At 62.1% G+C, this 27,006-nt stretch overlaps 1 protein-coding gene across 50 annotated transcripts in view; it reads left to right on the top strand.

Moving 5' to 3' along the window:
- Positions 1-27,006, top strand: part of BIN1 (bridging integrator 1) — a 108,027-nt gene that overhangs the window by 80,201 nt on the left and 820 nt on the right. For 4 of the 50 annotated variants that reach the window (XM_070580993.1, XM_070580973.1, XM_070580994.1 and 1 more), the window contains exons 3-19: positions 5,588-5,642; positions 5,873-5,967; positions 6,438-6,533; positions 7,630-7,737; positions 8,530-8,622; positions 12,461-12,546; positions 12,749-12,824; positions 13,538-13,620; positions 15,000-15,053; positions 16,749-16,896; positions 18,329-18,457; positions 21,637-21,744; positions 22,225-22,248; positions 23,275-23,382; positions 24,296-24,385; positions 24,615-24,725; positions 25,004-25,105. In XM_070580993.1, coding sequence (XP_070437094.1) covers positions 5,588-5,642; positions 5,873-5,967; positions 6,438-6,533; positions 7,630-7,737; positions 8,530-8,622; positions 12,461-12,546; positions 12,749-12,824; positions 13,538-13,620; positions 15,000-15,053; positions 16,749-16,896; positions 18,329-18,457; positions 21,637-21,744; positions 22,225-22,248; positions 23,275-23,382; positions 24,296-24,385; positions 24,615-24,725; positions 25,004-25,105 — 1,566 coding nt within the window. The remainder of the gene's footprint in view (positions 1-5,587; positions 5,643-5,872; positions 5,968-6,437; positions 6,534-7,629; positions 7,738-8,529; positions 8,623-12,460; positions 12,547-12,748; positions 12,825-13,537; positions 13,621-14,999; positions 15,054-16,748; positions 16,897-18,328; positions 18,458-21,636; positions 21,745-22,224; positions 22,249-23,274; positions 23,383-24,295; positions 24,386-24,614; positions 24,726-25,003; positions 25,106-27,006) is intronic. The other 46 variants (XM_070580967.1, XM_070580980.1, XM_070580984.1 and 43 more) reach the window with 28 other exon arrangements.

Raw genomic sequence — 27,006 nt, forward strand, 5'->3', positions numbered from 1 at the left:
GCCAGCCCCAGTGAGTGACAGATGGGGATGGAGGCTGGAAGAGGCCACGAGGAATGAGCATGAGCATGGGCGTGGGGAGTGAGGTCAGCGTCTAAGCTCCTCTAGGCCAGGTGGGCCCGGGCTGGGGGCTGGGAGGAACCAGGCCTCACCCCGCTCCCTGTCCATGTCTGAGGCCTCAGAAAGCACTGATGGTGCCTTCCAAGGCCCCTGCAGCTGGAATGGAGCCTGGGGGAGGGGGCCTCCGTTGGTGAACTCTGGCAGCCCACCAGCCAGGGCTGGGAGCATGCTGGGAGAGGGCCGGGGAGCATGCTGGGAGAGGACTGGGCAGCATGCTGGGAGAGGGCCGGGGAGCATGCTGGGAGAGGGCCGGGGAGCATGCTGGGAGAGGGCCGGGGAGCATGCTGGGAGAGGGCCTGGGAGCATCCTGGGAGAGAGCTTGGAAGCATCCAGCGAGAGGGACAGGGAGTATCCTGGGAGAGCGCTGGGGAGCATGCTGGGAGAGGGCCTGGGAGCATCTTGGGAGAGGGCCAGGGAGCAATCTGGGAAAGCGCTGGGGAGCATGCTGGGAGAGGGCCTGGTTGCATCCTGGGTGGAGGCCTGGGAGCATGCTGGGAGAGGGCCTGGTTGCATCCTGGGTGGAGGCCTGGGAGCATGCTGGGAGAGGGCCTGGGAGCATCCTGGGAGAGGCCTAGGGAGCGTGCTAGGAGCGGGCTGGGGATCAACTGGGAGAGGGCCTGGGATCATCTTGGGAGAGGACTGGGCAGCATGGTGGGAGAGAGGCAGGGAGCATGCTGGGAAAGAGTCAGGTAGCATTCTGGAAAAAGCCCCAGGGCCAAGTGCACCTTCACCTTTCAGAGGAGCTCAGCCACGAGGCTCCCCGTGGCAGGGATGGGAGTCCCTGTGGCTGCTTGTCCCCTAGGGCAGTAGTGGGAGGCATTTCAAGGCCCAAGTGGACCTCGTGACAGAGATGTCTACTTCCTCTGTGGCCCTGAGTGAGCCCCTGCCTCCTGGGGCTCTGTTTTCTCACCTGCAAAATGAGGGCTTGAATAAGAAGCCTGAAGTCTTTGCTTTTGATTCTGTCTCCTGGAGGCTGCTGGAGCACCTGCCCTCTTCTGCCAGCTTCCTCAGGTTGTGGGGTGCTCTGAAAGCCTTTTAGGGAACACTGCTACTTGAGTACCTCCTGTGGACCAGGTGCTGCTGTGGGTTTTATAGACACGAGCCTTGATCCTTCAGGGCATGCTCATATTCTCATTTTACAGATGAGGCACTTGAGGCTTGGAGAGGTTCAGCAACTCTTCCAAGGCCATACAGCTGGGGTGGGGGCCTTGGGAATTTAAATCCTGATCTGTCCACTCTCAGGTCCTTCTCTGGAGCTGCGTCCCTGTCCTGAGGGCAACTGGCTGGGCTGGGAAGAAATCTTAGGGCAGCCCCTGAGCTGCAGCGCCGGGCTGGGAGTGGCAGGGGCTCCCCAGAGCAGGCTAAGCTGTTGGGTGGAAGGTGAGGGAAGCACAGGTCTGGGAGCTGAGGGTCCCTGTGGCCTGGCCCCAGAGCTGGCCAGAGTGATGCTCTTCCCTTCGTCCCTGAGTCACCCCCTCCGGGTCCCTGGCTCCAGGCAAGGAGTCACTCACTGGTCCTTGGGTAGAGGCAGCGGGTGGTGAGACCAGGGCTAAAGGTAGTCAGTGGTGGCTCCCTGGCTGTGGACATGGAGTGGTCACTTGAGCTGGGGCTCTGTGTGCCCTCAGGTTGGGTGGAGAGGCTGGCTTTTCAGGGGCCAAGGGTGGTAGCAGGAGGGGGCGAATTTGAGGTCACATTCAAGGCTTGGGGTGACCCTCCCTTGGGGGTTAAGGCAGCTCTGGATTTGACTGATATAGGGGGTGACTGGCGTCTGGGGGTAGGTGTCAGGATTCACTTCTCTTAAGGGGGTTAATTTGGGAAGCTGCCATGGGCTTGGCCTCAGCCCACCTGCAGGGCCTGGGGGATCCTGGGAGAGGTGGGTGAAGATTGAGCTGGAGAAGCTGGAAGCTGAGCGCCCTCCTGCTCTTGTTCTGTGAACACCAAGCGAGTGAGCCCAGCACCATTTAGGGCCAAGGAGGGCAGGGGGTTTGGTCATCAAGGAAGCGAATTTCCTACCCCCTTCCTATGGGAGTGGGTCCTCGGACAGGGATAGGTTACCTTGCTGTTACCTGCTTTTACAGGGACCCATGCCACATGGACCCTGGGCCCATGCAGCACTAGCCACAGCTCCCCTGCCCTCTGCCCCTGCACTGAGAAACCCTGGATGGCCCACTTGCCCTGTGCCCTCAAGTCCTGCACACCCAGCTCAGGCCCTCCTGGAAGCCAGCCTGCGTCCTCCAAGTGGGCCATGCTTTCCTCCTGGGGGCCACCTGTAGCTTGCACCCCAGGGCTCATCACTGCTGTTTGCATGTCTGTCACTGAGGTGGGGCAGGTCTGGTTCCTTCTTGCCCCCAGGGCCCACCCACGGCTCAGCTCAACGTGGGCATCCCTGGCTATTGAGTGAGATCCTCTGGCATTGACTGCAGAGGGACAAGAGTCAGCTGGGGTCAGAGGGCGTCCATGCAGGAGGGGACGTCCCTGTCCCCTAGGCCCACTGGGAAGATGGGGGCTCGGGCACCGGTGGGGGCTGATGGCAGGGGAGGCAAGGGACACCCTTTGGATGGCCGTGCAGCAGGGACGTGGGGTGCTGGCTGAGCCATCCCCACGGAGCTGCAGTAGGTGTTGGTCTGGGCTGTGATGCCCTTGCAGACCCCTGAGTGCAGAGCCAGGAGAGCAGGCCGAGGGGCAGTGGCCCTTATCCTTCCCCCAGCTTCTCTGTGAGGAGCGTGTTCAAGCCAGGAGCCTCCGGAGAGTTGTTTCTGAGACACTGTGTTTGGGGGCTGCGGGAGCCCGTTTGGAAGCGAACACACACTCTCTGTGCTGGCTGGTCTGGGTGCTGCCCTGCAGGAGGCAGCTGGCCGGGGACCCTGGGCCGGGGAGAGCTGTGTCCCACCCTGGGGACTGGCTGGGGAACACGGCCTGGGGGCCAGCTGCAGTTGGCCCACGGGAGGCAGAGCTCTGGGCGGCCCCTTCACATCTGTGCCCAGCGTGCCCGCTCACAGCGCGGCCTTGTTTGGGAAGCACAAGGGGCCCTGGTACGGCCTGAGGCCCAGGCGAGCGCAGCAGCCCACCCCACGGGTGACCCCTTCTGCAGGGTGCCGTGTAGACAGGTGCTGGGCATGGTGGGGAGAGGGGCGAGATGGTGGAGGCCTGGCAGGAAGAGAAGCTGGGTCTGGAGTATCCTGGGACAGCAGAGGAATGCAGTGGCATTACATCATGAATACACTTTAGTCCTCACCCTTGCCCCAGAGCGTAGAACTGTTGGGACTAGAGAGGCGGCAGCGAGAGTGAGTGGGATGGGCCTTCCTTATTCCCCGTCTCGCAGCGTCCACTCCGAGCCCTGACGGGGGTCCAGGGCGGTGCGCTCGGGGACTGGCCTTTCTCTTCTTTCTTAGGCTGTGTCAGCGGGCCTCCAACTCTGGTGTTCCTAAGAATTGCGTATACTCTGTTCTGGGGTAGAAGGAGTATGGGGGAGGGTTTGCTGTTCTCCTCTCCACTCCTTCTTTTGAACTTGTGCGACATCTTCTGGGCACCTGAACCCCCACATGCACTCTCGCCGTCTCGAGAGGTGTGCATCGGAGGAAACAGGTGTTCTTGGGGCCCCCTTGGGACCCTGCAGCAGACGGGGCCCAGGGCCCAGCCCCGGAGAGTCCCCGACTCCACCAGTCCCTCTGCAACCCAGGTGAGTCACTGCACCTCTCAGTTGCCTCGTTTGTCAGGTGGGACAGAGGTGTCGAGAGGACGGTGCCTGGAAAGTGCCAGCATCAGGGTGCAGCTGTCGCTCGATGCTCTGAGGATGCCAGGGGAGGGGCAGGCCTGGCTCTGAGGGAGGGCCTGCTCGGCTTTAGGGGTGCCTGGGGGAGCTTGGGGAGGGGGCCGCGGCCCTGCTTGCTCTCGGCAGGAGTGTTGACCTGTGGGGTGGAGACCACCTTCCGTCTTCCGTAGGAGCTCTGGGCCGGTGCTCTGTGGGGTGCTGGTCCCCTGGAACCCTGGCCAGCCACTGGGTGTGTGTCTATCTAACCCTCCACCAGGGTGAGGGAATCCAAAACAAAGGGGTGGGGAAGTGTGGAAGGCCTCAGGTCAGGGAGAGGCCAGGAGGGTGCCCTTCCCCGGCAGAGGCTAGCCTTGGCCACTGCTGCCCATGGCCCCCAGAGGCCCTGCTCTCCTCGTGTCACCCCTCTGCTCCGCATCATTATTCTCAGGTCCAGCCCATCTTCTGAGGCTGTCCTTCAAGGCTTGGGATCTGGTCCGGCTCACTGAAGCTGTTCCCCCAGCACCTAGGTGTGATAGGCGCCGTGCGGGCACTGCAAGCACATTTGCTTATGGTCTGCCAGGTGTGGATCATTCTCCCCAGTTGACAGATGAAGAGACAAGGCTGAGAGAGGCTCAGTCACTTTTTACAGCTACACGTCTAGTAAGGAACAGAGCTGGGTCTTCATGGCCCCAAAGCCTGTGTGTGCTTTCTGCCATTTTCACATGGCTTCTGGAAGCTTTGGTGTCTCACGGGGTGGTCTTGAGCTTCACCTGCTGGCCTCAGCCTGATCGCCCCCCTCCCACCTGGAGCTCAGCTCTCCCGCTCCTTCTATGGTGTTGATGGCCCAGAGGGGACTGAGGCGTCGCCCACGGTTCCACAGTCTCTGCTCCTCCTGCTGTCTCAGGAAGCCCGGGGGGCTGCCCTCCCGGCTCAGGGGGCCTCACTAGCTGGCCTGCTCTCCCTTCTCAACCTTTCCGTCTCCATCCTCATCCTCCTCTCAGCCTGGCGTGTCCTGAGAGGTTCCCACTCTTCTCTGCCCCGCTTCCCGAGGTCTCCAGTCCCTGTGGGGCCGTCCTCTGTCCATCACAGCCCTGCTGACCCCGTGAAGGCTCACCCCGGGCCCTGCTTGCCTGGCGCGATGCTGTGGAGCCTGCTGGTCTCAGGCGCCACCTAAAGCGTTTGGAACGAGGTGTCCGGTGGTTGCTGCACCTCCCGGCTCTGTTCCTGTGCTGGTTGGTCACCTGGCCCGTGGTCATCTGAGGCAGGCCTGTCCATGCCCGTCTTGTCTTTCCTGTGTGCTGTCGTGTGTCACTCGGCCGTGTACCTGTGTCTTGTCTAGGGCGGAGGGGTCTCTGTCTTCCTGCCTTCCTTATAGGGCTGAGAATAGTGCCCTGAAGGGGCAGGTGCTGACAAACTCAGTATTAATGTCCCTTAGGGCCCCGGGCTCCAGAGGCAGGCGTGGTGCCAAGAAGGCAGTGGGTGCTTGGTGCGTGTTTCTGACCAGAGGGGAGAGTGCTGTGCTCCGAGTCGTGCTGTGCCAGGCCCCGCCCGGGGACTTTCGCACATCTGTCTTTTCCTGTCCTCTCAATGCCCTGATGAGGACAGCTGGTCCGTGGCGTTGTGAGGAGCAGCCTGCGTTTGTCCACGTGAGAGTGCAGGAGACAGGGTCAGGCGCATGGCCCTGAGGGCCTCACTTTGTTCCCATCTTTCTCTTTGTAGACCGAGGGCACTCGACTGCAGAAGGATTTGCGGACCTACCTGGCCTCGGTCAAAGGTAAGGGGCAGGTGGGGCTCCTGGGTGGGCTGGGCGTTATGGGACACAGTGAGGGGACTTCCCCCTGTGGAGCTGATGGGTGCAGAACTGGGAAGGGGTGGCAGGGTCTGTGGTGAGGGGACAAGGGTTGTCTGTGGAGGCCCACATACCTCCTGGCCTTGGGACAAAGGTCCCCTTGCGTCCCTGGCCCATAGTGGCCCTGGCTGCAGAGTGACCCTTTTGGCCCACAGCCATGCATGAGGCCTCTAAGAAGCTGAACGAGTGTCTGCAGGAGGTGTATGAGCCCGACTGGCCTGGCAGGGACGACGCGAATAAGATCGCCGAGGTGAGTGCCGGGCAGGTGGTCTTGGCCCTGCCCACAGGGCCCTTCTGGCCTTAGCTGCTGCTGGCCTGTCCCGCTCTGTCTCACCCTCTTGGACAAGCCTTTCCTGTTGGGGCACTCACATGTGCCGTCTCTGAGGGTCATGTTTTTCCTCTGACGCCCTCACACTGAGGTGGGTTGTCGTGAGGTAATGCATTGTGGCCATTCCTTATCTCTGTGTTGTGTCTCATGACTCAGTCGGCCTCCTTCCCTGACCCCACCAGCCCTGGGCTTATCTGATCCTCACAGTCATGCCGTGAAAGGCCACAGGGCAGGAGTCATTACCCCCCATTTCAATGATGAGGAAACTGAGGTTCTGAGAAGACACTGAGCTGTGAAGGGATGGGGCTTGGCTGCCCCCGGCCCTGGGAGGGAGAGCTGGGAGCCGGGTGGCCGAGCCCCCGTGCTGCACTCACGCGCTCTTCCTCCCTCAGAACAACGACCTGCTCTGGATGGATTTCCACCAGAAGCTGGTGGACCAGGCGCTGCTCACCATGGACACGTACCTGGGCCAGTTCCCTGACATCAAGGTGAGAGGTGCTGTCTGTAGATCTGCCCGGCTCTGGGCCGGCGGCCAGGCTAAGGAACTGGAGAGGGAGAGAGGAACGGGTGTGGGGCTGGCGCAGCGCTGGGGGACTCCGCCCTGAGGCAGGCATCACCTCACCTGGAAGTCCGTCCCTCAAGGGCTGCTTCTCTGTGCAGCCCCCCAGCCCCCTGCCTCCCCAGACCTGGGCCTTTCCGAGCTGGGAGCCTGTACCTTTGGGACTCTGGGCTACAGTGAGACCCCTGGTGTGTGTGTGTGTGGCTGTGCCACTGAGGAGAGACTGTAGGATTGGATATGGTGTATTACAGGGATCCAGGCCTGGGCGTGTGTGCCTGAGTGTGCCTGTGTCAGGCTGTGTGTGCTTGGAAGGGGTGTGTGCAGTTGTGTGTGTCACCTCCTCTCTGGGGTATTTGTATGATTGCGTATGTTCAAAAAGCCAGCTGCCTCTGCTGGGCCTAGTATGTGCTAAAACTGTCACTGTGCCAGGGTCTCCACTGAGGCGAGTGGGACCCCGAGTGTTTTGGCCCTGGAAGCAGAGGTGTCGAGCCCAGGTGTTGACCGTTGTGCTGGACCTGTCCCCTGGGGAGGGGGTGGTGCTCCATGCTGGCCCCCTTGGCTACCCACTGCAGGTGCCTCAGGCTCCCGAAGGTGCCTTGTTGGAAGTACAGAAGGGAGGCTGGCAGTGGTGGCCCTGGAGAAGATAAGCCTGGGGCCCAGGAGGCGTCTTTAAGGAGCTGAGGGCCAGGCCAGGAAAGTGGCTCAGCCCACACAGTACCGGCTGGTGGATGCTGACAAATGGGTTAATATTGCAAGGAATCGGTGTGACCTCTCTATGAGAAAGGACACAGAGGACATGGACTGCCTTGAAGGGGTGAGCTCGTTGCCACCAGAAGCGTTTGAGCACCCGTGTCTCAAGCATGCTTTAGATGTACTCGGTGAGCCTGGGGTCTCCTGCCCTGGGCCCTCCGGCTGCATCCAGGGCCCTGCGCCCACGACCCGGTTTCTCTGGGCCCAGCCTGGGTCAGCTCCTCAGCATGAGTGCCAGGCCCTGTTCAACCCCTCCTCCTCCATCTGTCCCCCAGTCACGCATCGCCAAGCGAGGGCGGAAGCTGGTGGACTACGACAGTGCCCGGCACCACTTCGAGTCCCTCCAAACCGCCAAAAAGAAGGATGAAGCCAAAATCGCCAAGGTGAGGGCTGGTGGGCGGGCAGGGGGAGTCTTCTGGGAGGCGCAGCGGGGAGCCCAGGAGGAGCCGTCCCTCTGCGCTGCGCTCCCCGCACCCCTCTGCAGCCTTGGTTCTCACCGCTCCCCTGGCCGCAGCAGTCAGCCCCCTTGTGAGGGCTGTGCAGCCGTGACTAGTCCCAGGCCGCAGAGCTGGGGAGGCGGGGGTGCTGGCCCTGGGCGGGGAAGTGGGAGGACGCCTGGTGAGGGCCCACTTCTGGCCCATCCTGTGGTGCCTGCCCTGGCCCCTGGCCCCTGGCCCCTCTGGCCGCCCTGAGGCCACTTGGCCACTTTCCAGGATGAGAGCAGACCTGGCTTGGGTTACACTGGGACCAGGCCCGCCCGGCCTGGCGTACTCCGAGTGGAATTCCGTCACGGGATCTGATGTGACCCTGTCTCAGCTGGAACAAGCCAGGGGCTGGGGCTGGGGCTGGGGCTAGGGCTGGCCACACTCTCCACATGCCAGCGGCCGACCGCGCTTGCCCAGCCCTCTGCCCCTGCTAACAATTCTCACGTTTTGCTTTGCAGTTGGAGTTCAACCCCCGTCTCCGCCCGCGCTTGGGGCTCCCCTTCATTCTGTCAGCCTCAGAGGGCTTTTCCCTGCTGTCGGGGGCCGGCCCCTGGGGGGTGGCCAGCCTGTCTGTCTCTGCGTTTGGGATGTTTGGACTTGGTGTTTAATATCTGTGTCTCTGTTTCTCTCTCCCGTCTCCCTCCTGTTTCTCCACTCTCCTTTGCCTTGACCTCCCCTCCCCACCCCCAGCCTGTCTCGCTGCTTGAGAAAGCCGCCCCCCAGTGGTGCCAAGGCAAACTGCAGGCTCATCTCGTAGCTCAAACTAACCTGCTCCGAAATCAGGTGACACTGGCTTCTAACCTTGCACGTGCTGGCGCCTTCTGGTCTCTTGTCCTGTCCTTGGCGCTGGGCGCCTGTCTGCCCAGCTGCCCTGCACTGCCCCTGGGTGGGGGAGGGCTCAGCCCCTTTCCCGGGTTGGGAGGCAGGGCTGTTTCAGATGCGTCTGCTGGGAGACCTGAGGTCAAATGTATGAGGCAGAGAGAGGCTGGGGCACTGGTTGACCTGGGTCTCTGTAGTCCTGAGACACTGAAATCCTAGCCTCCAGGAACTCAGGAAAGCCTCGGAGCCGCTTATCCTCTGTGAGGCTCCTACCAGGAGGGACATGATGTCACTAAGGCTCCTGTCCTGGCGTGCTTGTCCTTCAGCCCTCATAAGAACTGTGAGGCTATCCTGAATTTACTGAGGAGACAAAGTTGCCCACAGAAGCACAATGTCCTGCCCCGGCTCCCAGAGCCGCCTAGTGGCTGAGCTTGGGCTTGCTTGACTCAAGCCCTGGGTCATTCGTTATTATCCTAGCTCCCTGGCTTGGGGCTCCATGTGGGTGCTCCTGCCACAGCTGGCCAGACTCATGGGGATCCCTGGGACTTGTGGGCCCCTGGAGTGGACACTGGGAGGCCTTTCAGTCTGGCTGGGATGCTGACACCTGGGGCCTAGAGGGTCGGCTCTTTGTGAGTTTCATGGAGGGCAAAGAGTCCAAACCACAGTGGTCCTGGAAGGCTTCCACAGGAGGCTCTTTGTACAAAACTCCTGAATGATCCTGCTACCCTGGCCATCCTTCACTCTTCTCAGCCCCTGCCCTTAGCATGGGCCAGGTCCTGGGTGAGCAGGGTGTGACCAGGGACTGCTGGATACAGTGCCTGGGAGAGACAGCCTTGTGGATTTCTCGGCAGTGAAACTGACATGACTCTAGCGCCCCTTCATGATCCCAGGGTGGGAGGGAGTGACAGACGCCCGACCCAGGAGGTTGGGTTTCCCTCTGGGCAGCTGCCGCGTTTTCTCTGGACCACCTCCTGATTTCATCATCTTCAACCCACATATGTTGAATGCCAGTGATGTGGAGAGCTCTGGGCTCAGCAGGGCTCATGGCCCAATTTCTTACCTGACCTGCTGCCTGATTTCTTTTAGGCCAAAGCTGTGGGCTGACTTTGGAGGCACTGAACTGTTGACAGCCTCACCCTGAGGTCAGGTGGCCCTGGATCTTCAGGGTCTGGGGAAGGTGGCCTAGCCGTCGATAGGTGCACATCCTCCTCTGCTGCAGGAGGTGGAAGAGGAGCGAGGGCTGGAGTGGGCCTGTCCTGCCTGCAGAGCTCAGGACTTCTGGCTGGAGGGCGAATGGGGTTGCTGACCCACAGCCAGGGTTTCTGCATAATTTTTCTGAAATGGGTTTGGCAGGAGGCCAGGTGAACATTTTTGTTGGGTGGGAGAAGCCCCTGGGAGACTGTGTGGCCTAGGGTGGTCTCTGCAGTTGCTTTTGGGCCCGGGGTATCCTGCTGGAGGCCCCCGTCCCGGGGAGGGCAGGGAGGCCAAGGCTTACAACCTCGTCTTCGGACGTCAGGCTGCAGATGTTTGGCCTTTCAGCCGAGTTGGCTTTCCCACTTGGATCCAATTTTTATTTGAGCGTGACTTCCTTCTGCCCCCACCTGCCACATGCCTGCTGGAAGCTGGGGAGCCTTCAGAGTTCCTGTGGGCAGCTGGCTGGCTATGAGCTGGGCCACTTGGGGCCCTGCTGGCTGACTTACCTTTGGGGAGACAGTGCAGCCTTGTGAGGCTGTGCTCTCTAGGGCTGACCAGCTCCAGGTGTCCCCTGGGCTAGTTCTGAGCTGCTTTCCACACTTGCTCCAGTCTCCCAAAACCTGCCTGCAGGCCCCTGGGGCCCTGCTGCCTGAGGAGCAGGTCATTCTGGGTCTGCGCTCTGTGCCAGAAGCATGCAGCAGAGCCACTGGGGCTGCAAATGCTCCCCGCAGTGGACAGCTCTTCCCCCCCGGCCACGTGCTTCTGAAAGAGCTGGAAGAGGAGGACTGTGACCCAAAGGGAATAAAAGACTCCAGCCCTGACTTCCAGGAACTCTAACACGGAGCTGCTCTGTTTTTTGCAGCATTGCTGTTGCTGGGACGTGTGAACAGGGCTTGGCGCACAGCAGTGAGCAGCTGTGCCGTCAACACTCTCACTGTCATGATTGTTCATTTGGGGAGCTGGGACCAGGGTGGCGGGGTGGCAGCTGAATGCTCACGGAGAGGTGGTCTCTGCGGGTATAGGAGCTGGGGTGGTCAAGGTGGAGTGGGGGGACACGGGATTTGAGCCAGACTCTGCAGTGGAGTGGGAGGCGTGTATAAGAGTGCGAGGCGCTTGAGGCTGGTCCTGTGGGGTCGCTCATTTTGTGGGTTCTACAAGCCATTGTGAGCAGCCCCCGCTCAGGCACTGGGGTGCTCAGAGGAGTAGGGCAGGGATGGCCTGGCCATGGCTCAGAGGTCACACCAGATCTGGGCTATTCCAGGAGTGGCCTAAGGCATGCATGTTTAGAGACATTTTTGTTTTCCTATTCTACCTTTAATTGTTAAATTAGATTTTAAAAAGTTAGGCAAGGAGCTCATGCCCACTCTAGCAGGTTCCAACAACCTGAAGGTAATTGTATAGTCAGGAGCGATGGTGGCCCCTCTCTCCTCTAGTTGCACCCCCAAGTCACCACAGCTCAGCCCGGGGGTGGGGCGGGGGAGGTGGGGGGGGTCGTTGCCCAGCAGGGGAGGGGCTGACTTGGGCTGATCTGGTGCCTGAAGCGGGATGGGACAGCTGGGTGGGCTTGCAGAAATCCTGGCTTTGTGAGAGTCTGGCTGTCAGGCCGGTTGGCTGCCTTTGCCAGAAGGCCTGAGAACGTGAGGCTGCTGGGGGGAAGTGTTCTCCTGGGCGGAGCTGCCACGTTCCAGGGCTGTGACTCAGACCCTGAATCCAAGTCACCCCCCTGAGTCACTGTTTCCAGCAGCGCTGTCCAGAAGGAGCTAGCCCCTTCTCTGGAGGGGCCTGTGACTCACCCTAGCCTCCCCTTGGCCCTCCCTCCACCTTCAGAGAGGGGGGTGCCTGCTGCTCCCTCTGTCCTTCTGCTCTGTGATGGGGCCTTAGCGCCACCACCTGGTGGGTGCGAGCAGGCCTGGAGGGCACAGGGCCTGCCCTGGGGAAGGCCTTCAGGGAGGGCACAGGCACCTTGCCCAGCAGCCCAGCTCCCTCCTCCCTGGCCCTGCCCTCTGCCTGGGTGGGGACAGGTCACAGAGGAGAGAGGGGTGGGGGGAGGTGAGGGGGGGAAGGAAAGCCTCTCCCAGGGAGGTGAAATGCAGGTTGGTGGCTGAGGCTGAGTAGGAGCCGCCTTGAGAAAGGGGAAAGGAATCCTCAGGAGGGGACAGCAAGGCCCGGAGAGCTAGGCAGCAGGCTGACTCTTAGCTGGAGAGGGGTTCCCGGGGGAGCGGGCAGGGCCCCCACCTGACTGGCTCTGGGTCTGCCTCTGTGCCCCTACTGTGCCCCAGCCCCCCAGGCCCCTTGTCTCTTGCCTTCTTGTTGTGCCCTGTTCATCCCTTGCCTCCCCTGTGGCCTACTTGGGCCAGATGGGGGGGTCTCCCTCTTGCCATGGCTGCTCTGCTCTCCCCTTCTTGGAACAGCCCCCACTGGCCTGGCTGCAAGGGCCTGAGGGGCTGTTTGAGGGCTCTTCCCTGGGCGTCCACATCCAGTTCAGCCTCCATCTTGCCAAGAGTCCTGGTCCCAGAGAGGGAGGTTGGGTGGCACAGGTCTTGGGGGTGGGCCTGGGCTGGCTGGGACAGAGGCTCAGCAGAGGGGGATGACCTGTCCTGCCCCTCAGGCCGAGGAGGAGCTCATCAAAGCCCAGAAGGTGTTTGAGGAGATGAATGTGGATCTGCAGGAGGAGCTGCCATCCCTGTGGAACAGGTGAGGGCCAGAGGTGGCAGGGCTGAGCCTCGGCCTCCCCTCGAGGCTGCGTGGCTGTGTCACGTGTGTCTGTCCTGGGTGCCCCGTGCCCTCAGGGTTTGTGTCTCTGGTGGTAGTGGAGGTGTATCAGCGTGTGTGGCTCTCCTGGGCTGTCCACCCTGACCTGTGTGCTCACTTTGCCCTTTTCCCCCCGCTCCTGCAGCCGTGTAGGTTTCTATGTCAACACGTTTCAGAGCATTGCGGGCCTGGAGGAAAACTTCCACAAGGAGATGAGTAAGGTATGCCCTGGTCACCGTGGGCCTCAGGGCCTCCGCCGTGCTCCCCCCTGATGGGCCAGGCTCAGAGGCATGGAGTGGCAGGCTGAGCTCCCTCTTCCTGCTGGGCTTTGGCACATACTAGTGAACACAGCGCCCCCTCTGGGTTCTGGGAGGAGCCGCCTAGCTCCCACCCTCAAGAAGCAGAGAGTCTGGGCCACTGGGAGGGGCTGGGTGTGCTGGGGAGACTGTGAGCAGGGGCGGGAGGGGGGGCCCATGGGTGCAGCCCCGGCCTGCGCCCTGCTCCCAGACCTATTCTCCTTGCCTGGACAGAGCCAGCCCCCCTGTGACAGTAAACGTGTTCTCAGGCTACCCTGACCAAGGGAGCTCCGTGTCAGAGAATGACGGTGGTTTCCCAATTTGTAGGCAAATAATAGATTCCTAGAATTTTCTCAATTTTTAATTTTTCTCCCATGTTGCTTAACATATTGAAACAAGTCTGCTTTATCTGTCAGAATCTGGTGTAACAAGGATCTGATTAGCCTACACTCCTCTGTCGTGTTATTTTCATTTTAATTTAACGGTTATACTGTAAAGCCGAGTTGGAGAAACCCCGTGTTGGCAGCTCCCTCCCTCTGGGCAGTGGGTGGGTCTGGCTCTGTCTCTAGGGTCCAGAGGGATGAAGTGATGGTGGCGGATTCCAGACCACCCCCACCTGCTTGCTGTCCCCTCTGCAGCTCAACCAGAACCTCAACGACGTGCTGGTCAGCCTGGAGAAACAGCACGGCAGCAACACTTTCACCGTCAAGGCCCAGCCCAGGTATGTGGCGCCCACTGCCCTGCGGCATGGGCGTGGGGAGGTGTGGTGGGGGCTGGCGCCTGGTGCTCGCTGACTCATGCAAGGTCAGACGAGGCTTGTTCTTGCGTCCCTCTGGGATTCGCCTTTCTGGCTTGCCTCCCTGTGCTCAGGGGACTTGCGGAGGGCACCCCCTACAGCTCCGGGGTGTCCCATGAAGAGGTCAGTCTGCAGATCACCGTCCTGGCTTCCTCATCTGTGGGGCAGGAGCAGTCAGGGCGCCTGCTCAGCTTGGAGGTGGGGGGGTGGGGACTAAATGATTGACGGACGTGGAGCCTTCTGGGAAGTGAGCCATCTTCTTAGAGCAGAGGGGTAGTGCCACTTTTTCCCTCTCCTGCTCCCGGGAGGTCCCAGTCCCTGGAAGGCGGCATTCTGCACACCGCAAAGCTGTCCTCGTTCCTGTTCTGGCTCTGGCCTCGGGGTGGGGTGGGGGCCCTCCCCCTGCCAGGAGATCCCTGTTTCCTGAGGGGAGCCTGTGAGCGAGGAGGGCAAGTGCCTTGCCCCCTGGCTGTGGCTCAGGGGAAACAAGAGCGAGTCCAGATTTCGTTTCCTCTGTGGCCGGCCGGGCGTCGCTCAGCGTGGAGCACCGGGGAGCTCGCTTTCCTGTCTATGAGAGGGGGTGATTGTCTGCTTGCTGGGGCAGCTGGGGCACTACCTAGGGCTGCGAAGGTATTCAGTGAATGTTATTGCTCTTCTTCGCCCCTGAAAATAAAACGTGGTCTAGAGAGGGGCCCTGCAGGTGACAGCGCAGGGTTTGGGGAGAGGGTGGCCTAGAGACTAGGACGGGGTCCCAGGTCCCAGGAGGACCGGCCCCCCTGCGCTGCAGCTGCCTGGCCTGGAGGGGACAGAAGGGGCGTCCAGGATGGGTGAGGAGGGCGGTGAGTGGTGGCCATCCTGGGCCTGCACGTGGGCCAGGCTCCTTCCTGCTGGACAGTGGCTGGTCTGAGGGCAGAGGTGGGGATGTGGAACCTCGTGACCCCCTGAAAGCATAGTGGCCCATTTTGTGGCCCAGTCACCTCCTCTCCCGGGAGCCCCCACTGGCCAGCCACCCACTCCTTCCTGGTCCTCTGAGCCCCTGAGCGCCCTCCTCCAGCTCGCTGGCTCGTGTGCTCTGTTGGCCGGCAGCGCTCCAGGGCACCTGGCAGTGGCGAGGCCAGCAGGCCCTGGGGAGGAGGCGGCCCGCGCCCGGGGTCAGGCCCTCTCGTGGCCTCGGGTGGTGGCAGAGGTTGTGGCCGTTTGCTGTCCTCTGAGCAGAGGGGTTGCTGATGAGGGAAGGGGACAGGCCAGCCCCGAATCTGGCATTTCCCCCAAATGAAGGCCTCCACGTCCCGTCCGTCCCACAGAAAGAAAACTAAACTGTTCTCCCGGCTGCGCAGAAAGAAGAACAGGTACCAGCAGTGAGTGCGGCATTGTGCGGCCCGGCCAGCCCGGCCCGCCGGCCCCTGCATGCGCCTAGCCCTCTCCAAGGGCGCACTAACCCCGCCTTCCCGAGGGCCAGCTACGGCCGGGCTGCTGTGCCGTGTGCGTGTTGGGGGTAGAGGGCCTGTTGGGGGCATGGGGGCGGCCGGACAGCCGAGCGCAGGGCAGCACGTCCTCTGCAGCACTGAGTCTGCCGGGCTGCGCCCCAGGGGCATTAACAGGTGGAGAATGTAGCCAGCAGGGGCCTGGGGAGGCTCAGGGAAAGAGGCTGCAGCACGGGCGGTTTGTAAACTTACGTGTGTGTGTACTAGGTTCGTGTGTACAGTCACACGCTGCATAACGACGTGGCAGTCAGTGATGGCCCGCACGTGTGATGAGGCCCCGTAGCATTAGTGCCGCACAGTCTAGGTGTGCAGTGGGCTGTGCCGTCTAGGTGTGTGCAAGCGTGCTCTGTGGCACGAGATCGCCCACCGACACGTTTCTCTGAACATATTCCTGTTGTTAAGTGACGCAAGGCAAGTACATTCCCAGAAAACATAAATTCAATAAAGACAAGAAGGTACTATGGATATCGCTCACACGTCTGTTCCATCGTGTGACCCCCCCCCCCTCACCCCAGGTGACATGGTCACTGGTTCCCTTCCTTTCCTTCCAGACCTGCCCTGTCCACCACAGTAGCCGCTCACCTCAGGTGACTGTCAAGGTGACTTGAGATTTCGCCAGTGTGCCTGAGGAGCTGAATTTTTAATTTCATTTAATTTAGGTATAAATTTGAGCAGCCGCCTGTGGCTAGCAGCTAGTCTCAGCCAGTGCCTGACCTAGTGTTTCTTGGTGCAGGTACAAATACAGGTTTTTATTTTCTGCTCCCGTTGTACCCACGGGGCGGGTTATGCACACATTCGCCCTTGTTTTTGGTCCTGAACCGTCTGGCCTGGAGGCCGCCAGACTCTCGTCTGGCGACCACCCCCACGGTGGCTGGCGCCCTCCCTCACACCCTTCCCTGCAGGGCCTGTGAGAGCACTGGTGAGACAGTGAGGCCTGGTCTGGATGGGGGTGGCAGCCCCGGGGCAGGGCTGTGAGGTGGGGGACGCCCCCCCCAGAGGCCTTTGTGGTCTGGCTGAGCCTTGGGGCCCGCCCTGGGCACAGGGCTGTTGTGTGATGTCTGGGAGGAGACTCTCTGCCTCTAGGAGGTTTGGCTTTCTCCCGCTCTGGAGCTCGGCCTCTGAGTGAGGGGAGGGTGGGGCCCCAAGAGGTCTGTGGGCGCTGGGCTGGCCTCAGGGGGCCGCTCCCCTGGGCACCGCAGACCAGCCCTTTCTCCAGGGCAGGCCCCTGCTGCGACCACCTGTGGTCTCCTGCCTACCTCCTTTCATTTCAACCCATCCTCATGCACACCGACGTGCTGTTCACACGTGGATGCACAAGGACCCACACTCATGCATACGTGGACATCCCATTCTCACAGTGAATCTGTGGACACACGTCCACCCGCAGTCTCCCACATTGATCTACATGGACACAAGCTCATACACATGTGCACACACATTTTCACACATGGATCGTGGGGCATCTGCACGTGCACAGTGCGTCACACGCACACCTGTGTATTTACACATTCCCTCTCCTACACTGTGGCCTTCCTCCATCAGGCTCCCTGTCCTGTCTTGCCTCCACAGCGACAATGCCCCTGCCAAAGGGAACAAGAGCCCTTCACCTCCGCCAGATGGCTCCCCTGCCGCCACCCCCGAGATCAGAGTCAACCACGAGCCCGAGCCAGCCAGTGTGGCCACACCCGGGGCCGCCCTCCCTAAGTCCCCGTCTCAGGTAGGCACCCCGTCCCAGGGCCTGTCTCCTCGTCCTCCGTCTCTTCCTCCTGCTTTGCTTCCCAGTCCGCTGTCCTCTGCCTGGGTCTGGACCCTGGTCTCACTCATGCCTTGCCCGGCCCAGGCTCATCTTGGTGGCCTTGGCCTCCTTCCGGGGCATCTGTGACTGTGCGTCCTCCTCCCCCAGCGCAGTGCCCTCCCTTCCCTCTCTCCCTGGCCTGTGGGGTACTTTGCTGTCTCCATGTTCCTTCCCTCCTGAGACACAGGCTCTGGGCCCTGAGCTCCCAGCATCTAGAGTCTGCGGAGGTGACTGCCTTTCTCTCCTCCTGGCCGTCTCCCTTGCATGGGGCCCTGCAGGATCTTTAAAGGGGCAGCAAGGGAAAGGGCTCAGTGAGGAGACTGTGAGGTGAACAAGGGGGCGCAGGCTCTGTGCTTCTGGACTGCCCCTCCTGGAGAAGCCAGGCCCTGTGCCCCCAGCTTTCTCCAGGTTTCCACAGCATCCCCAGGAGCTGGAAAGGGAGGGAGGGGGGTGGCCTCTGTTGGCCTGTCAGCCCTGTTAGTCTCTCCCCAGCGTCTGCTGCTGGCAGTGGCTCTGTTGGTTTTAGGCCATCACCCGGCCCACGCTGATTAGGATGATGATGTTAAGAGCCGTGATGAGAGCCCACACTTGAATAGCGCTTATCTGGGCTGGCCACTGTGCCCGCGCTGTCCGTGTTTTCATTCACTGAATCCTCACAGCCCCCTGAGGCAGGTGCTGCCATCGCTCCAGCTGACAAGTGAGGAAACCCACGCTCGGGGGGTTGCGTGACATGCCTGAGGTCCCCCCACACGGGCAGACGTGTGACCCTCTTCCTGGGTCTCTGCTGGCTCCATGCCGGCCCTGACATGTGACGGCCTCCACATGTGACAGCAGAGGCTGACGGGGGCCTCCTGCAGGAGGTGAAGAGAGGGGTCTGGGCTCAGGAAAGTAGGGCTGGAGGGTGGGCCGGGCACCCGGGCTGTTTCTCCACCACGTTTCTCTCTCCAGCTTCTCACCTGGGTGGGCAGGAGCCCAGACCCTCCGACAGCGGCCCTGGGTGGCCTGGGCGGCTGCTCCCTGCTTTCTCCCTCTTCTCTACTGCTCTCTTTTTCTTTTCTCTCTTCTTCCCCTCCCATCATCTCTCCTCCCCCTCCTTTCTCCCCTCCCCCTCCTTTCTCCTCTCTGCACAGCGTTCCTGGATGCCCTGCCTCACTCTCCCCCAGGGTGGCCGTGGGGTCCTGGCGTCTGTATCTTGGGGAGCAGTGACTCTTCCTGCTCTGTCTTTCTCGGTTGCCTGGGTGGGGCTGTGGCCTGGGTGTGACTAACTGTGGCTTTGTCTCTGTCTGTCTGTCCCCATCCCCGACGCTCTGCTGTGCCTCCCCACACGGCCCCCTCACCCGCTGCCGACCCACAGCTCCGGAAAGGCCCACCAGTCCCTCCGCCTCCCAAACACACCCCGTCCAAGGAGGTCAAGCAGGAACAGATCCTCAGCCTGTTTGACGACACGTTTGTCCCTGAGATCAGCGTGACCACCCCCTCCCAGGTCAGCCGCGGCCGCCGCGGCCCAGCTCTCTTCCCTCCTCTTGCTCTCTCAGGCGTGCATGGCCTTCCCTCTTCATCCCACGCCCTGGGCCTCTGCCTCAAGAGCCAAGAAGCTGGCTGGAGAGATTGACCCTGAGCCTCCCTCTCGCTCATCCATCCATCCCTTCCTCCATCATTCCTCATCCATCTCTGAGCATGTACTGTGGCCCGACGCAGGCACACAGGTGAACCGTTCTAGTGGAGACAGACAGCTCCGCAATGGCCTCGCGGTTCCATTGATGTTCTGGTCGAAAGGGGCAGTGAACACGGAGGACCTGGGCCAGTCAGGGAAGGCTTCCTGGAGCAGGCGGCTACGAGCAGACACAGTGCTTTAGCCAGAGACAGCAGCTTGTACGTAGCCCAGGAGGGGTGAGAGAAGGGCTTAGGGACTTCTGGGAGTTCTGTGTGCTGGGAGGGTGCCGCTGTGGGAGGCAGTGAGAGCAGGCAGCAGGGGCAGCTGGGAAGGTCCTGGAAGGTCTGGCCAAGGCACCTAGACTTTAGTTCCCAGAGCTCCTGGCAGCCCTTGGATGTGGGGTGGTGGCTGGGCTGCAGAGCAGAGCTGCTGCTTGTAAATGCCCTAAGAAGGCATGTAATGCCTGTTACAGATGGACAGAAGGAGGGCCAAGCAGGGAAGGTGACCATGGGAGCACTGGAGTGGGCTGCACACTGTCTGCTCAGCTTGCAGGGGCCACAGTGTGCTAGACATTCGGAGCCTGGTGTCCAGGCCTCACAGCCAGGGCCCTTTCCATGTGGGGTCTCGCCTCTTGTGACTGGCTGCTCCCAGGCTAATCCCACGTGGGCCGGTGTTGGAGCACTGCCTGGTCTCTGGGCTCTGCCTCCCACAGGCTCCTTTGCACAAGCCCTGAGGCCTGGAGGTGAGGGGCCGGGCGAGAGGGGTGAGTGTGGATGGAGAGGTAGCTGGGAACTGAGGACAGTGGTCTCTGCTAAGGGGCCTAGGGGCGAGGGGCTTCAAGCCCCCAGGGAGGACTTCAGGTTAGAACTAGGAACTTTGAATACAGGCGCTAGGTGGGCAGAGCGGGGAAGCCCTGGCCCAGGGCTGGAGGTGCAGGAGCCCCTCTCTGTAGAAGGTGGCCGAGGCTGGCCGAGGTGCTCCTGGAGCCGGGGTGGGGGGAGCGGGGAGAGGGACCTCCAGGGCAGCTTGCTACTGGGATGCTTGCTGGCTGGTGAGGTTGCACACGAGGGAGATGGGGTGACCAAGAGCGAGTGAACGCTGAGCAGGGAACGGTGTCAGCCACTTACCTACACGACCTGGTTGGGTTTTCAGCCATCCTCTCAGAGGCGGTTGTCCCCAGTTAACGGGGGAGGAACCTGCGGGCCTGACCTCAGCCAGACCGCGCGCACTGGGTGTGCCCCTCCATGCTCACTGCATGCTTCCCCTGCTGCCTCCTCCACTTGTTCAGGGAACTGGGTCTCTGCCTGGCGAGGGCGGGAGTGTGCCCTGTGGGTGCTGCTGCCTGGGGCCGGGGTGGGCTGGTCCCCTGCCATGATGCTGTGCTAACACCACTGCTCTGCTAGGTCGTGGTGAGTAGCCTGTGTCCTGTGCCGAAGGACAGTCCCTGTCCTGCAGGGTGGGGAGGCTGGCCTGGGAGGAGGGGCAGGGATGATACAGCCTGTCTTTTGGCCTGGTGACCCTGTCCACTTGGAGCATGACGGGCGGCTGTCTGGACTTGGGTGACTTCTGAGAAGGGGCGAATGGTGGGGCTACCTGGAGGAGAGAAGTGCTGCCCACCACCTGGGGGGAGGGCACCTGGAGGCCGTGCACTCATGGTGTCCTGAGCACTCAGTGATTTTGAGACGGCACGGCTGTGGGGATTGAGCAGTGACCTCCCTCCCCCAGGCTCATGGGACAGGGCTCAAAGTAAAGGAAAGTCAGAGCTGGGGGTGAGCCTGGGGCAGGGGCTCAGGGCCTGGGGTCCCCTGTCTGGAAAGTGAGTGCACTTGGCCGGCATGGAGGCCTTGCCTCGAGCTGCGGGATGGCTGGCACCAAGCCTTCTCAGGGCGAAGGTCTGGTCTCTCCCCGTAGGCTGCAGCTCAGCTATGAAGGCCTCTCTGGGGAGCTCCTCCCCACGCTCTCAGCTCTCGGGTCCTTCTTTATGGAGGCTCTGGTGGAGGCAGGCTGGAGGGTGCTTGCTGTCAGCGCTGGGTGCCCGGAAGCTGGGGTCGCCTGGGCTTGTGGGGTTGTGCCTGCCAGTGCTGCAGGAGGGTGGGGAGGAGGCCCCGGGGCCAAGCCAGCTCTGTCCTCTAGGACCTGGGCAAAGTCCTCCATGGCCTCCAAAGGGAAAGCTGCGTCCAACATGAAGGCTGCAGCAGTTGAGCAAGGCCCTCCTCCTGTGAGGGCAGCATGTCCCCTGTGGACCCAGCCTGACAGCCTTGTGAGCGGCTCTGGGAAAGACCCTTTTTTCCCACAATTGTCTGGCATGGCTTACGGTGGGGCTGGTTTCTCACAACGTGAACGGGGCCCCCTCCCAGCCTCCTGGGGCCATACCTGCTGCGTGCACATTCCTGGCCTGCACTCAGACCCACTGAGTGGGACTCTGTGCTGGTGGGGGCAGGATCTGCAGTTTGAACATGGGTACCCCAGGTGCTGGGGACCCCCACGTTTAAGATTGGGCCCCTAGGCAACGTGTGCTGCCTCAGCCCTGGCCTCGCTCCCTGGAGCTGACTGGTGGGTAGCTGTCACCATAGGGTGACCTGTTCGTATGGGGCAGTGAGGGGAGGCCTGTGCCTGTCCTAGAGGCCCTCCAGGTCGGGGGGACCACAGGTTGTCTTGTCCAGCCGGCTGTAGCTGTGCTACATCTGGGGGAGGGATGAGGTGGGGCTGCTGTGGGCCCAGGGAGCCGAGAGGAAGCGCAGGCACAGGGCAGCCTGAGTCTGCCTGCAGAACGAGACGGGGGGATTGGGGGCTTGGCTCTGGTCGGGCGGCAGTTGTGGCCGATGTCTGAGGTGGGCTCCAGGCCTCGTCCTGTGTGGTGCAGGCTTGTGCCAGGGTGTGTGGCGTGGGCAGCACCCCTTCGTGTGAGGGCTGGACGTGTCCCTGAGTGCAAGTGCCCGCTGTGTGTGCCTGTGTCGACGGTCCCTACCTGTCACTAACTGCCTTCCTCCTCTGCTGCTGCCGCCAAGTTTGAGGCCCCGGGCCCCTTCTCGGAGCAGGCCAGTCTGCTGGACCTGGACTTTGACCCCCTCCCGCCTGTGGCGAGTCCCGTGAAGGCGCCCACGCCCTCTGGTCAGGTTGGTCTGAGCCCACCAGTCCTGGGCTCATGTCTGCCCGCTGGCCACGTGGGCCTCTGTAGGTCTAGGCCTTTGGGAGTCCTGGGGTCACCAGGCTGTCCTCCCACTCATACCCTGGCCCATGGCTCTTGTCACCTCCTCCAGTCCTGCCTGACCATGGGAAGGCGAGAGAGCAGACCCAGGCCAGTGAGAGGACCCTGAGGCGGGGCCAGCTGAACACTTGCCTGGCAGCTGGCGGTCTGTCTCAGCGCCTGCCCCTCTCCTGGCAGCACCCCGTGCTTGGGTGCTCCTCTGCCTGGGGTCTCAGCCCCCTGAGACGTGTCCAGGACTTGGCCCTCGCAGACCTCAGAGCCCAGCTCCGTGTCTGCCGGGCTCCAGGGCCCTGGGGCGGGCGTGGGGTGGTGGCCCTGGGGAATGCTTGCCCACTGCCGTCTCTAACCTCTGTGCTAACTCTGTCCTTCTCCCCTCTGCTGCGCTCAGCCAATTCCCTGGGACCTCTGGGAGGTAAGCCGTGTGTGCTCTGTGGCCACCCCCGGGGGGGAGCTGCTCTCCTGTGTGTGCTGGGCCCGCCACGCCTCGTCCTGCACCTTGACGGTTCACAGGTGCACGCACACACATGCTCGGGCCCGTGCTCACACGCACAGGGAGCTGGTGCAGCTGCCCCGTCTCCAGCTGATCGGCTGCTTCGTGCCCCCGTGGAGACACAGAGCCCTCAGCCAGGCTCCATGGAAAGGGGCTCCTTGGTTTAGCCTGAGAAGAGGGACCTCCATGGTTGGGCCAGTTGTCAGGGCCTGTGAGTGGCCCTAGACAGTGACCAGCTGCCATCCAGGCTGGAGAAGGTGCCTCCTGCTGGGCCGAGGCCTGTGGGTTAGGAGGGCCGCAGAGGGGAGGGGCCTTGCCCTGGAGGAGCCTTCTGTCATCAGGGGCCCCGCAGGGCAGTGGCATCTGGAGCTGGTGGGACAGAGGAGGGATGGAGGGATGACGTGACGGGCAGGAGAGGCAGGGTGAGGTCAGGGGCCCTTCTGTGAGCAGGGCCTGCCCGGCACGTGTCGGCGTCACCTGGTGGCTTGACAGAGTGGCTCAGGGAGGGCATGGGACTTGCCCAATGACTGGTGACACAGCTCCTGCAGGAGTGGGGGCACTGGTGTGCAGGTGTCAGCAGCCCAAGATCCTGGGAGCTCGGAGGAGAAAGCTCCACAATAGAGTTTCTCTCTGGAGGAGGCCAGAGAAAGCCTGGGGTGAGCAAGCAGAGCCATTTGCCGAATGGACGTCGCTGTGCTGAGCTGCGGGTGGCACATTTGCGCCTGTCCATCCCCTTGGCAGTGGTAGGAGTGAGGAGATGGGAGTGGGCGTCTCTTCAGGGGTCTGCGTCTGCCCCTCCTGGGCTCGGCCAGGCTGTGTGCCACAGGCACCCCTCACTCCCCTTTGTCAACGCTGGGTGGCTCATGACAGTCTTCTCTTGTCTCGTGCCCCTGTCAACACCTTCTCCCCGCCTCCGCCCCCGCCCTGCTCTCCCCGGCCCATCACTAGCCCACAGAGAGTCCAGCGGGCGGCCTGCCTTCCAGGGAGCCCAGTGCTGCCGAGGGCACCTTTGCTGTGGCCTGGCCCAGCCAGACGGCCGAGCTGGGGCCTGCCCAAGTAAGTGCCCACCTGCCTGCCCCTCGTTTGTCCCTGGTTTCTGAGGGTGTAGCATGAAGGGTGAGCCCAGAGGAGGGGGCACAGGATGGACAAGGGCACTATGGGCCTGGGGGTGAGGCCAGGTCCGTGAGCCAGGAGGGCCTAGGATGGGGCTTGTCGCTCATGCTAGGGGTGGCTGGGGTCAGATCAGCCCCTTTCCCACCTGCCAGCCCCACCCCAGCCCCTGCTGTGGGAGGGAAGAGCGTTTAGAGCACCTACTTTCCAGAATTTTCTCCTTTAATCTTCACCCTAACAGACACATTTCCCCCTTTTACAGATGAGGAAATGGGGGCTAGGAAGGCTGAGGGCCTGCTCTCGGAGCTCGGAGGTGGCCGAGTTTTGGTGCTGGCTGAGGTCAGCCTGACTGAGGCCGGCAGCGTCCACTCTGCCTTGCCTGTGCCCCACCATCGTGCCTGGCGCTGTGCTGCTCCCTCCTTGGGGAGCAGGCGTCCAGGGCTGGGCAAAGGCTGCTCTGGCCTGTCCTGAGTTGTGTTCTGGCTGGGACGGGCACGTGCTGACTCAGCAGACCCCTGCCAACCTGTGAGGGGCGGGCCCGGCTGGTCGGGTGGGAGGAAGCTGAGGCTTGGCCAGGTCTTGGGCGTAGAGGGCATGGCCTGTGAGCGAGGGCCGGGAGGCACCCAGGGGCCTGTGTTGGGCTTCTCAGCGGCAGGTCACTCTGCAATCTCGTGCCTGCCAGCACCCTCTGCAGCTGCGTCCCCAGCCCGGGACCTGCCTTTCCTCCAGGGGCTCCCTGACCTGTGTGGAGGCACTGGCCAGCTCTTGCTACTCAGGGTGCCGCCCTCCGTGGCCCCTTCCTCTGTCCCGGTCGTGGCGCGCGTCTTCTGTCTGACCCATGCTGGCATTTATGTTGCAGCCATCGGAGGCCTCGGAGGTGGCGGGTGGGACTCAACCTGCAGCTGGAGCCCAGGAGCCCCGGGAGACGGCAGCAAGTGAAGCAGCCTCCGTAAGACGACAGGGACCGAGGCCCTGTCTTTTCCTCCCTGCTGTCTGTCCGTCCATCCGTCCTCCCGCCCGCGGCTCCCAGCCCTGATTCTCGCCTGCACTCCTTGCTCTTTGCTGGTCCAGGTCGTGGTTCCTGTCGAGGAACCAGCACAGACACCCCTTTCCCTGCCCCCGGGGCCCTGCCACCCCCTGGGCCCACCGCCCCACGCTGACCTGTGCTTCCTCCCCAGAGCTCTCTGCCTGCTGTCGTGGTGGAAACCTTCTCTGCAGCTGTGAACGGTACCGTGGAGGGCGGCAGTGCGGCTGGGCGTGTGGACCTGCCCCCGGGGTTCATGTTCAAGGTGAGCCCAGGCCAGCAGACCCCACAGCTGCTGTCTGCCACCGTCCCCTGGTGCCTCAGATGGGGACCCTGAACCCCAGAGGCCAGGTCTTGGCCCCAAGTTGGCCTGCCCCTACTACCCCTGCTACCCAGTTGGCCAGGTGGCATCTGAGCCCTAGTCCTGCTGCTGTCACAGGCTCCTGGTCACCATGTCGGTGCATCACCCCAGAGCCACAAGGCCCGCAGGTGGGACCCGGGGCCTTTGAGGGAAGGGTGTCAAACTCTCCCCAACCTCTGCAGGTGCAGGCCCAGCATGACTACACGGCCACTGACACAGACGAGCTGCAGCTCAAGGCTGGTGATGTGGTGCTGGTGATCCCCTTCCAGAACCCCGAGGAGCAGGTGAGGCCCTGGCTTGGGGCTGGGCCTGCTGTGGTGGTGAGTGGCCAGCAGGGGGCAGCAGAGCCCCACGGCAGGGACCAGGGTCTGCCTGCCCCTTCCCGCCTCCCTCCCTCCCTCCCTCTGTGCTCCTCTTTCTCTTGCCTGGCCCCTCCCATCTCTCCTGCCCCTTTGGCCTGTCTCCCCTGCCACATTTCGCCTTCTGTTGGGCTCTCCTGCCTGTCTCCCTCTCAGTCTCTCATTTTCTTTCTTCCTAGAACTCTGTCTGCACTGCTTCCCTCTCCCTCCTTTCCTCCAGCGTTGTCTGCTTTCTTTCATCAACGTTTCTTTCTCCCCTTCTCCTTTCCCTGCCGCCCCCAGCCTCCCTCCCAGGACAGGATCCCTGGCTGCCCCTCATGAACCCTCCGCCAAGGGGCCTGCTCCGCCGCTCACGTTGAGCTCACACTGGCCCTGCAAGCCTCGCCCTCCAGGCTGACCCTGCCCCTGTGCACAGAGGACCCACAGGGACAGCGTGTGGCCTCTGGCAGGACCCTGAACGCCCCTAGCTGTGTTTCCAGCTGTTACTCACCCCAGATGCCTTCCAGACCCTTTTCTTCCTGCTGTAGCTTCTCCTCGTTGGTTAATGTCCTCAGAGGGCCTCCTGCTGGGCCTGGGGCTGGTGCCAAGCGAGGCAGAAGGGCCCTCCTGGGTTTGCACAGCTGCTTTATGCAGGTAGCTGCCACCCCTCAGCAGGAGCCTCACTGTGGGTGTCGAGTGAGCCTTTGTGGAGTGTCAGTGTGGTCAGGGTGCCCATGCTGATGCCCAGGTGACACCCACAGTGCCTGGGGTCCTGGCTGGGCTCTTTCTGCTTTCAGAGGGCCCACTTACCCATCAGCACACCCCTGTGGTTTGACTGTTGGCGTGGCTGAGTCTGGGTCTGGGAGGGGGCCAACCTGGGATGGGGGTCTTAGGCTGGGACTTGAGGACCCCAGGTACTTCCTGAGGCCACAGTGGGCTGGGAGGTTTGAGTAACAGGCTTTCCTGGCCCTGCTGCTGAATCGGCCAATTTGCCTAAACCTCTAGGTCCCCACTGATCTTCTCGGTGGGCCAGCCCCGGGCTGGGTGGGATTTTCAGAAGCAGAATCGCAGGGGCTGGCCCCGTGGCCGAGTGGCTAAGTTTGGGTGCTCTGCTTTGGCAGCCCAGGGTTTTCCCAGTTTGGATCCTGGGCCCAGATCTAGCACCACTCATCAAGCCATGCTGAGGCAGTGTCCCACATGCCAGAGCCAGAAGGACCCACAACTAGAATATCCAATTATGTACTGGGAGGCTTTGGGGAGAAGAGGAAGAAAAAAAGATTGGCAACAGATGTTAGTTCAGGGCCAATGTTTAAAAATAAAAAAGGCAGAATCCTGGCCCCTGGCCCACAGTGGGGGTCATCTGGGGTGGGAGGCAGTGGCTCAGATGGGACATCCATAGGGTCTGTGATAAGGCAGGTGATGACACGAGTGAAATAACAAAGACCCAGGGGGTCCCAGGCATGGCCCAGCTGTAGGGGCAGCGATGGCCTCAGCCATGGCAGGGTGTAGGGTCACTGCAGGCCTGGGGGTCAGGGTCTGGCCGGAGAGGTTGTGATGGCTGGGGTAGGTGACTCCTATGGGGGGTCAGTATGGAGCAAAGGCCAAGTTCAGGTTGGAGGGCAGGGTGGGGCGGCTTCAGGCCACTCTAGAAGCCTTTCACTGGTCAGTGCTCAGCAGAATGTCCTGGAATAGTGTGTCGAAGACTGGAAGGACAGCTGATGTGCTCCTCGGGCACGTGTCCTCTGTAGGCACCGGACGGTGGGAGGCTCCTTGGCCTGGGACTGAGGGAGCTGCTGAGACACATGAGCCCAGTGCAGCAGTCAGACTACCTTCCTAGAGGGGCGAGA

This window comes from Equus przewalskii, chromosome 17, assembly GCF_037783145.1.
Source record: "Equus przewalskii isolate Varuska chromosome 17, EquPr2, whole genome shotgun sequence".
NCBI lineage: Eukaryota > Metazoa > Chordata > Mammalia > Perissodactyla > Equidae > Equus > Equus przewalskii.